The following is an 11,797-nucleotide window of genomic DNA, read 5'->3' as shown; positions in this document are numbered from 1 at the left end:
GACCAGACACTGAATCTTTATGATAATAATTACACCTTCCCGGTGTGAAAAAGGCCAAAAATTTTAAATAAACAAGAACACTTTCCCAGTGCAGACAAACAAAATTAATGCACACACACCAACCTGGTGGACAGACTGAATTAATAAATAGAATGACTTAGTTACACCAATTTGGTGTTTAGTAAATTTGCTGATAGCTGGATAAAGGAAAAAGTACTAAACAAAAAGACGTTAACTTATAGAGGAGTAACTGTAGGTATTCACTGTACCCTTAATGTTGGAGTATATAGATGAAACCACGAAATCAGCTAGCATAGATTCCAGGCAACGAGTAACTAGCAATTCACCTCCAGCCCTGTTCAAGCAACCCCACAAAAGGAAGTCACCTAATGCTATGTTGTATTGATGTAAAATCTAATACTTCATAGGACAGAATCTATGAAGAGCTCTGATTGGCATGCCCGTACAGAGAGAGCCCATTTTTATGAGTCACCCTCAAGACATGCTCGACAGAAACTCCCCGAGCGGCAGCTACTAGTTCAGCCGTCTCATAAAGAGAATAAGGCGTTGATATCGACTCACCGGGGCGACTGAAATATGGTGCATCAGACTCAAGCAGAAGGCGAGAGTCATCAACAGCCTTCAGTGCCTCCTTTTGTGCTGGGGAAAATGTTGAAACCAGCCTAGTGAAACCGAAAAAGGTGTTTGGCTGCTGTTTTAGCCATGTCTCCATCAACATTTTAGTGCCGGAAAAACAATGTAAATGGATGGGGTGGTTCTGCGGTATATGATGAAGACGTAGATGATGTAACATCGATTTCAACACATACACACAATCACCATTCACCATCCCTCGGCAATGTAAGACCAAAACGTGCCTTCTCTCCAGGAGCGGAAGAATGTCGTAAAGCAATTCCACTTGATCCTGCCATCTTTCGGAAGGTTCGGTAAAGTCTAAACCGATCTCCCCCAGGGCAACGACAGTTGGCAACCTGACTAATTCCCGGAGCAACTTCAGACCATGCATTCGCTGTTTCAGAGGCAATTTGGCCTTTTTAGGGTGCATCCCGATAGCAATGTATGTGCCCCTGGAGATCTTAGATAACACACCCTTAGAGGGATATGTCTCAGGGTCACAATACACGGCTACCGTACCACCGAACTCCACCTCCTTACCCCTTGCCACAGTTACAACAGGCTTCAGAGACTCCAAAGTACCAGTTAATGGCAATTTGGCAGCTTTCAGAGTCCTGTCCAAATGATAATGACTATCAAAGGCCAGAACACGTCCACCTACCTCCTTAACCATCTTCCTAGATACCCCCGGCACGGTAAACTTTTCAATCCAGAGCTTTCTCTGCGAATCCTTGAGGGAACTCGAGATCAGCATAAGAATCTTCCAGTGTACCAGACAACCGACAGAATTAATGGGATTTAAGGTAAATTTTTCAGGACAAGTTGCCCCTACGAATTTACAGAACGCCTTCATAGATTCCAACTGCGGCTGGGTGAACTCCGTGTCACGGAGAGAGAATAAATCTCCCTCTAGCGAAGCCACATACTCACAAAGCGTTATTAACGAATGTGGTTGTCCAAACCGCCAGATGTTCACCATTTCCAGCGCCTTAACCCTCAAATCCAAAACTCCAGGCTCGGAACCAAGCGACTCATCAAAAATCAACGGGAGATGGACCTGCATATCATGCGCCTTCTTGTTGGTGAATATTTCTCCACACCCGGGGATCAAACATCTCACCCCCTGATACCCGATTTTAGATTTTTTAGGTCCAGAAACGGGAACAGAAGGCAAGGATGTTTGCCCAGTTCTCTTGCGAGACTCCCCGGTTGTGAAGTTAGACACAATTGATAAGTGGCCAACCCCGACTGACCCATCAGAGATCTCAGGGCCCTTACCCAAAGCGTCAGCCTGCTGCCGTCTTTTACCTTTATTACTGCGCTTCCCCTTCCTTGCCTTGGGTTTGATAACTCTCGGCTCTGGATCGGCAACAGCAAACGGGTTGGGCGTAGATGTAGATGGAATATCACCTAACCCAGTCGGAGGTTTCATACTAGCAACCTGAGAAGTAGATGGAATACACTCATAACTATCAGACACGACAGGGGTCACTATCTCCACAGAACTAGTTCCTGGACAAGGGGTGATATCAGAGACAAGGGGTTTCTGACATTCACATGATTCCTCATACACCGGATCCGTGAGATCAATGATCACAGGTTCACCGGCTTCTGGGGTCTCAGCTACTGTCTCCACCTCCATTGGCTCCGATTTGACAATAACAGGTGCAGATGTTGTTACACTCTCACTATTGCCATCACTACCCTTGACCTCGTAGGAATGAATCTGAACTGTGGGATCAACCCCCACCCTAATATCCCTCGACGGACCAGCAAGTACACTAGCGGAGCTAGAGCCCTTGCCGGGACCCGCTTTGGGTTTGGACACAGGTCCAGGTGGTGGTCTAATCACAGCCGATTTAAGCCACGATACGGAAGCTAGATTCTGGGCCTTCATTTCCCAAGCCACATCCTTTAGCCAGTGCAGAGCATACCCATGGTCCTTCCCTTTCAGCTTGGCCTTTTGGACTTTAGCTGCCTTCGCCACCCAGTCTCTTATTTGTTGTTGCTGATCAGGTAATGGGTAGAGTGCAACCAACTCGGTTACCATCTCCCTCCCCTCAATGAAAGGGACCTGCTTCATGGGGAGTAAGAACTCCAACTCATCCACTATGTTCCTGCCAGCTGCCATATCTGAAAGGATATAAAAAATGGATTTTAGTTTTGACCAGAAGCTATACATGATGAACATTTATATTTAGTGATATCAAGAGCATCAGAAGGTGTAATATTGACGCACGATCCATGATACCACTCATCACAATAGTCACACTGGATCATAAACCTACCTCCATATGGTTGTTTACACACACAATAATTATGTGTGTCATTTATATCCTCCTGAGTACTTACTGAAGGAGAGGCCAAATATGCTGAAATCCATGCAGGAAGTTTCCTATCTCTGCACGGCATTAATCTGTCATGATTGACAACAAAAACAGCATTCTTCAGCTTAACCCTGTACAGATAGGCTGACAGTTTGTCCTGAATAACCCCAGGGCCTTTCCATGGTGAACTTAGTTTACGAGATTTACCCTTACTTACCGCTGTGTCCATGATGTACACAAGATCTTTTTCAACGTAAGGCCTTAATAAGATTTTGAGGTCGTAATCCCGTTTCATTCTTTTGGTTGTTGTTTTTAACCTATCCCTAGCAATTTGGTGAGCCTGCTGGGTTTTAAGAATGAATTTAGAAACATATTCACCATAATCTTGGGCCGTAGATGTTATAATGGGAAACATTAATTGAGCAGGGGTGTTAACCTCCCTACCCAGCATAAGCATGTTAGGAGTAAAACCAGTATCCCTATTTACCGATGACCTTAACGCTCCAGCGATTTGTTGGATATACCTATCCCATTCATGTTGTTGTTTACCAACGAAGCACCTGACAGCCTCCATGATGGTTCGGTTATATCGTTCAACTTGGCCGTTAGCTGAGGGTCTATACGGTGTAGTACGGGCTTTGTGAATGTGCAATGCGCGACACAATGCAGTAAAAAGCGTACTCTCGAAGTTTCTACCTTGGTCAGAAAAGATCTGCAAAGGATATCCAAATCTGGAAAAGAAACTATCAATAGCAGCTTTAGCTGTTACTTCTGCTTTCTGAGAAGGCAAAGGCACACACTCGACCCATTTGGTAAACTGGTCCACCATCACTAAACAATGCTCGTTTCCTTGGGTTGTTCTAGGTAACGGTCCCATAAAGTCTATGTGAACGCGTTCCATTGGTGAGCTGGATTGATACTCAGTCATAGGAACTCTTCCATAACAGCCCTTCCGTTTATTACGGTTACAGACATCACAACTTAATACAAAGCTAGTGACATCTTTACTTAGATGATACCAAAAGAATTTTTCTTTTATTTTTAACTTGGTTCTAGCTACCCCCTGATGACCTGAAGATGGGATATCATGATGCAATTCCAAAATTTTCCCCTTTAAACTTTCTGGAATGACCAGCTTTAATTCCTGGTCTTTTGGGTCTTTAAAGAAAATTACACCTTGAACCAAGCGAAATAATTCTTTGTTCATCCAGTAATTTTTTGTAATAGGACTAGATCGGAAAAGAAGTCCCTCATCTGGGATTTCCCCAGATAGCAACCATTCCCTGAGAAAATTTAGCTCTACATCATTTTCTTGCTCAGTTTTAAGATACTGAATAGAAAAACCCCAACAGCAAGGAATTCTAGAATCTACTTTTGGGTAACTTAATGGTGTTCCACAAGTATTGATCCCAATTTCATTTCCGTTCCTCACTATCTCTATCCGAGATAGTTGGGGATCAGTAGAGTTTTCTCCGACGGAAAAGGCTACTAGAGTATCAAGAATACTGAAGCAGAGTTGGAAATTTTCCATTTTATTGAGGGATGTATCTAGGGTATCCAGACCTGTTTGAGTGTGAGATAAATGTGCGACAGAATTGAGCTGCTTTACGCGGGTAGTATTGTTATCTTTAGTCCTGGTTAGCCCCACTGCTTCATCTACGTCTGTAAAGAAACTTCCCCAGGATGTGTGGGCTCTAGTACAATAATGGCATCCCCCGCAAGGCAAGTCCTCTGGTTTAATTCCTGCCACATATGCAGAGCATGGTGTTAAGTTGTCTGGCCTCCGTGACAGTGCATCTGCATTTTGATGTTTCACTCCTGGCCGATGTTGCACAATCATATGGTACTGTGAAAGCTCTTCTATCCAACGAGCAAGCTGACCCTGTGGCTCCTTAAACCGAAGTAACCAAGTTAAGCTTGAGTGGTCTGTTCGTACCGTAAAATCTCGGCCTAAAAGGTAATACTTAAACTGACGCGTGAATCTCACGATACTCAAAAGTTCTTTACGAGTAGTACAGTAATTCCGCTGTTCAGGAGTTAGAACGTAGCTACCATAGGCAATTACTTTTTCTTCCCCGTTCTGAACTTGGAGTAATTCTGCACCAATAGCATTTTCAGAAGCGTCCGTGTCCAAGATGAAAGGATCACTGTTATTAGGGAGTGCTAAAACCGGTGGTGTGGTTAATGCTCTCTTTAATGCTTCGAATGCTCTCGTTTGGTCTGGACCCCAGATGAATGGGCGTTTGCCCGTGAGTTTATAAAGAGGCTGTGAGAGTTCTGCAAAGTTTTTAATAAAACCCCTGTGGTAATTAACCAACCCTAGAAATTTTTCCAACTCTTTAGTATTGGAGGGTTTTGGCCAAGATATAACTGTGTTTATGTCCCTAGGATTCATTTTGATGGAGTTTTGTGAAACAATTCTCCCTAGGAACTCAATTTCAGTTTGAAAGAATAAACACTTTTTTGGCTTGAGTTTTATTTTGTACAAGCGGAATCTCCCCAATGCCTCTTTAAGGTTTATGATGTGACTATCAAAGGATTCACCCATTACCAGTATGTCGTCCAAGAAAGCCAAAACTGTTTTCCAGGTTAACCCTCTCATCAACAGATTGACTACACGTGAATACGTCGCGGGCGCGTTAGTAAGACCGAAGCCCATGCGCACATGCTCGAACAGACCATACTTCGTAATGAAAGCTGTCTTTTTACGATCTTCCTTTTTAACCTTAATCTGCCAGTACGCTGAATTGGCATCCAACTTGGAGAACCAGGTCTTACCAGAAAGTGTATCCAGACAATCTTCCATTAGAGGTAACGGGTATGTATCCTTGACAGTTACGTTGTTCAGTGCGCGATAATCTATGCACCAACGCACCGAACCATCGCGTTTTCTGATTAACACCGGTGCTGCAGCCCAGTCTGATGTCGATTCCTGGATTACACCAGCCTTTAACATCTTATTTAGATGCGCTTCCTCTTCCTCAACAAAACACGCAGGAGTCCTCCGCATACGTAGTTTTATGGGTTGAGCTTGGCCAGTGTCAATGCCATGCTCAATGGCATCAAAGTTACCCAGATCATATTCATTTTTTGCAAAAACGTCTTGAAATTCTATGAGAATTTGAGCAAGATGACATTGCTGACTTGCAGTTAAATTTTGTTTAGATGTTTCAAAAACTGATTTTACATGATCAGGTATCTTTGACAAGATTGAGTCTGCATTTTCCCAGGACTTTGCATCATGTAGACTTTGCTGCTCGGTTACAGAATTTACGCGAAATTCACTCGAATTAACAGTCGAATCTCCCAAATAAACACCACACAGACAGCAGTGATTCAGGTTCTTTAACTGTGTATCGAGTGAGTCACAATTCGGGTTTTCACTTTCAAGAACTGACCTGCCGCGGATGGAAAAAGTACGCGAAGTACGAGGGCCCTTTAACACAGGCAGTCTCTCAAGTGTGTCATTGTTGTGAAAAATACTTGTTTTGGGGACAGTCCCCCCCTGTTTAAGTGTAGCACATTGAATGCAAACACCATTAGAAAGGGACCTATTAACAAGTATGTCTTGTTCGGGATATGTCCCACCATGATTGAGAACCAATCTACTACTATCAGCATCAGCTAAAGTGTCTACTGCAGATGTATCATTTTGGTCTCTAAGTGAGGGACATATAGGACTTCCAAGATCGAGTTCTGTCTTTTCTCTATTAGTACCGACTAAAGCGTATACTTGAGAAGGGATGGACAGGGCTCTACTTGGATTTTGGGCATTGAATTCACTTGCTTTTACTTCAGTATTACCACCTACAGCAACGACTAAAGCGTATACTGAGGTAGTTGGGTCTGAAGGTTCAAGTGAATTATTGATCGGGTGTTTAGTTTCTTCAGCAGTGGTGTTTCCAGTTTCACCGGCTAAAGCGTATGAAGCACTGGAACCAGTCTGCGGATAGAAATCTAAACCTTCATTGCTTTCTAAAATTTGACCAATCTCACATGCGCTGGCGATGTTTTTGCCTTTAGGGAGTTTTTTAAATTGGCTAGTGGGGTTTACTATACATACTACTGGCCTTGCTGTTTTAGATTGCAATGTACGTGGAATGAGTAACTCTCCCCCCTCATTGACTGATTCTACAATGTATTCTTCTAAGGGCTCACTAATACTACAAGAAACCCGCATTACTGAATTTGGAGGAACCACTACTTTTTGAGATAAGGTTACTCTAGCAATTGTTGGTTTTTGGCCTTTGGATATTTCAGTAGTAACAGGAACCCGCTCACCATTTATAACAAGCGCATTATCCCGGAGGTCTAAGATAGCACCCATGTGTTGGAGGATGTCATGACCAAGGAGCATTTCATCATGAATTGGGGCGACATAAACCTGCTCAGCAAATTGGTATGACCCAATTTGCATGGAGATTGGCTCAATTAAAAAGCCATTCAACATAGAGTTATTCCCAGCTAATCTCATTTTACAATTTTCGAGTTTAGCCGGCTTGTTTTTCAGACTGTTGTAAACTTTCGAAGAGAGCACTGTAGCTTCCGCCCCAGTGTCTAATCTAGCATTTACCACTGTCTGACCCACTCTAAGTCGAATGAATGAAGACCCGATGGAAATCTGCTGAACACGCGGAATGGGCTGTGCACTTTGGTTTGTGTAAACCCGCCTTCTCCTTACATTAGAGGGATCTCTAGAGTTTCCAGAACGGATAGATGGATCTAGACGTCTGGTCTCGTTATAAGCAGAACTACTACCACCACTCCCCCTGCCATTATGGAAAGGCATACTGCCTAGGGTGTTACAAGGCTGGGACTCCATAATGGGGGTTGAATATTGTTGGATATTGGATTGACTGGAGTGAGTAGAGGCAGTAGAACCACTAGCAAGATTCACTCTTTCATGCATGACGGAGTTAGGCATGGTTTGAGTCACTGATTGACCGTGGAGGGAAGGGGTACCAGGGATACGGTCAATTACCCTGGCCCCTAGGCTTTTAAATTGTAATCTACACTGTTGGATTGGGCCAATTTTGCTTTTTGCTTTTTTAACCAAAATTTATACTTTGGACAATCCCTCTTAAAATGGTTGGGTTTTTGGCAAAAATAACAAGTCTGTACAGGTCTTTTTGACTGAGAGGCCGATTCAATTGATTTGTGTTTTAAAATGACTTGTTCTATTATTTTTTCAAGGTCTTCTAAAGATTTAATTTCGAGGGAATTGACTGAGGGTTGTTCAGGGGGTTTTAAAATTTGGGTTTGTGTTTCTAAAATGCTTTCCAACAGTTGTTCAATTTTTGATGGGGGTTCACCATCATCAACAGACTGCTCGGGTTCCACCTGATTAATAACCAAATCGTCACGAGATTTTCTCCCACGCTTTTTGGTATCAGAGGAATCCTGACAGACATGCTGATAGTAGCGAACTTTATTGATGGCGTCTTCCATGGAAATGGGATGTGAAAGACGGGCATGTTTACCTGCTTCCGGATCTAGGCAGCCTTGACAGAATTTAGTAATAGCCTCTTTAACAGTGAAAGAATCTGGGAGATCCGGATAGGCATCAGTGACCAAACTCATTACGCGACAAGCCCAATCATTGAGTGTTTCAGTAGGTAGTTGGACTGATTGATGGAATTCAGCCCGAGCCGTCTCTGGTAGGAACTCCGTACCAAAAACAGACTCTAATTTACTCATGATTTGCTGATAGGAATATTTATCCCAATCACGAGTAAATTTTGTAAAAAAGCTTAAGGCCCTACCCTCAAGGCTCCAGGAAAGGTAATCCTTACACTGGTTGTCAGACCATTCATTTACATCCCTATAACTTTCAAAGCGATGTCTGAACGCTTCCCAATTATTTTTTCCATCAAAATGTAAGTTTTTGGGTAGATCTTTTGGATCACCCCTATCTTTTTTAATTTTAAAAGATTTTGTTGGCCGTATAAAAATGGGAGCGTCATCATCTTCTTCTCCGGTTATGTAGTAAACAGGTCTCTGACGACCTTGAGGTTCAGGTCTTAAATAAAATGGGTGTTTATTGCCTGATAAAGATGGTGCGATTTTCTGTGCTTGACCGTGCGAAATAAAGGGTGGATGTGAAAAGTCCACTTCATCTGGAAGGGTGTGTGTTGTTTTTTTACCCTTGGACAAGTGTGAAAAAGAGTGCTTTTTATGAAAACTTTCACCTTGTGCTGTAGAATCAAGTGATTCCTCAGATGAGGTAGTAGACAATTCAGACTGCGGAGTAGAAAGACGAGAATGGTGATGAGAGGAAATATTCCCAATACCAGAAGGTATGGGAATAAAAGATGAGGAAACCTTTTTACCTGAGAAATGTGCACCATGCACCGAAGTACCCTGAAAAGAAGTGTGACCCCTATTCTGAGTGGTATCATGCATGCGTGCTCCAAGAGAATGTGCATCAAGAAAATCTACAGGCAAAGATGATCTCTTATGTGAGACAGATTTGACGCCACGACTTTCTCGTGACCTATTAGATTTCTCAGAATGTGGTAATGTATGCAATCTCCTGTATGTTTTTGGAGATATGGAAGCTGCTTTCTGCACTTCCTTACTTTTTTGTTTGATTTCTGCTTGTTTTAGTTTTAAATCAGAAATCTTTTGCTGTAATTCCAAAATTTCATCACCATCATTGAGTGTTCTAATAGGTTCTCCCTCTGTTGGAAAAAAGAGAGAGCGCCTAAACGAATCACGTCCAAGATCCAAAGATTTAGCATGCTTCGAAATATCTGCGGAAGTAGAAGTATGCCTTTTTGATTTAGGTTTTGCCCCACCCTGACTTTTTATATGAGAAGACTCAAACTGAAGGTAGGGCATAATTTTAGATGATATAGTTTGACCAAAAAGTTGTTGTAAGATATTTTGATTAAGGCGTATACCTCTTTCTCTCACAGATAAAATTTTCTCAGCACGCTTTTGACCAATTCCTGGCACATCAACTAAATCCTCCAATGTAGCAGAATTGACATCTACCAACTGGGAAGAAGTTGCCATTGTGTTGATGTAAAATCTAACACAATTAATCAGAAAAAATAGCAAGTTATTAACTGGCACTCAACACCGGAAAGATTTAGAAAAAACCCCACCAATGGAAATTCAAAAAGAGAAAGATAAATTTTCACTAAATCTATAAATCTAGAATCAAATTTTTATGAAACTAATAATTTACAGATAAGTGATTAAGTTTATCCCAGTACACAGAATATATCAATCGTTTAAATAACTAATATCAATATTCCAGGAATAAACAAAATTTAAATTAACCCTGTGCCAGTAAAACAACCAACTATTAAATCCAATTGTACCAGAAAAGGACAAAAATTGAAATGTGATAACAAATAGTTAAAAATGCAATAAATAAGATGGTTAGTACAATATTGCTATTGCACGTGCCTTGAACAGATGTACGAGAACAACGTCTCCCTTACGACAGGCAATTTCTCAATAAGTGCTGTTTTACTGAATGTCAAAGTAAACAAACCAAAAAGGAATACTCCCCGTTCCCTACGCGGTAACTTTACGGCCGAAAGTTAAGAACTTACTGTGAAGTTTCAAAAACTTGACCCCCGCCCGCCGAATTTTTCAATATGGCGTCGAACAAAGGAGAAATTACCTAATGGCTTGCAACAGCTTTATGCTAAGAGGTCGTGTGTACCTCGTCGCCAATAAAGTGTTTTACTCTAATTCAATAGCAGAAACAAACACTTCTGGTACTTACTGAGAGTATTGCCTGGTCCTTCTGTTAATGTGTGGCACTATGCTGTGAGAGTACGTCAACTTGGAGGAGCTTTGTACTTCTTCACTGGTGAAGATCTACCGGGATCTGGGGCGTCACATGGGCTGGTGTTAGTTTATATGTGAGCGCCCCTGCGCAGTCCCCAAATGCGCAGCAGACATCCCAGGATGCTCTTGGCAGTGACAAAAACACTACAATTGTTTAAAAAAATTAACGATTTTATTTTCCTTTACAAAAGCTGCTCTGTAATTTACTTATTGGTATTGCAATTTGAACAATTGAGTGTCTGTTGCATTTTTTCCATAATAACGGCTTCAGTTCATCGCAGAGTGTAACAAGTTATCTCCGGCACCTGAGCCAAACCATGTGTACACAGTAGCTGATCTGAGAGACATGGAGGAGACAGCTAGGGTAATCCAGGTACACAGTACGCACACACACACACACACACACATTGACCTGGGAGACATGGAAGAGACAGCTAGGGTTATCAAGGTACACAGTACACACACACACACATTGACCTGGGAGACATGGAAGAGACAGCTAGGGTTATCAAGGTACACAGTACACATGTAATAGGGTGAAACATTACGAAAGCATTCCCGCCTGTCAAATATTGTTGTATGGTGAAACCAATTGTGTTAGAGGTGACTATACAGTGGGTCCCTCTAGTGTAAAAAAGTGAGTAGTTCTAAAAGGTTGGAGAGTGTGGACTCCATGCGGAGTTCTTACATGTTTATTGGCACACGTGTTTTCATGTTAGAGAGGGAACTCCATGCGGAGTTGTGATACACACACGTGGAAGTAATGTAAAACTGTGAAATAATAATAAAAAAAATTGAACCAGCAAGTTTTATTACTTTATCTACAACACCGCCCTTTTGGCGGTCACGTGAGCTTTGTTAGTCACGTGAGCGGGAAATATAAATTACCCGCTCAACAGTATTGTTGAGTTATTTTTACTCACACTGTCACGTTGGCATGTATGTATGTACAGGAATAAAGAAGCTGATTCTTCTGAGATTCAGTCGATGTTTGTTGTGATACTCGGTTACAAATGGCGCCGTCGACA

The 11,797-nt window shown here is 42.1% G+C and overlaps 1 protein-coding gene across 1 annotated transcript; it reads right to left on the bottom strand.

Annotated features, from left to right (window-relative positions):
* Positions 1–397: 397 nt before the first annotated feature.
* LOC147760127 (uncharacterized) lies at positions 398–10,912 on the bottom strand. Its single transcript, XM_086995445.1, has 2 exons — positions 10,705–10,912; positions 398–2,769 (listed from the first exon to the last, which is right to left on the bottom strand). The coding sequence occupies exon 2, from the start codon at positions 2,765–2,767 to the stop codon at positions 437–439; it is 2,331 nt and encodes a 776-aa protein (XP_086851571.1). The 5' UTR covers positions 2,768–2,769; positions 10,705–10,912; the 3' UTR covers positions 398–436.
* Positions 10,913–11,797: the final 885 nt, after the last annotated feature.

This window comes from Lingula anatina, chromosome 9 (assembly GCF_051362555.1).
Source record: "Lingula anatina isolate TDL-2025a chromosome 9, LinAna3.0, whole genome shotgun sequence".
NCBI classification, from domain to species: Eukaryota; Metazoa; Brachiopoda; class Lingulata; order Lingulida; family Lingulidae; genus Lingula; species Lingula anatina.
This window is presented reverse-complemented; position numbering and strand designations above follow the sequence as displayed.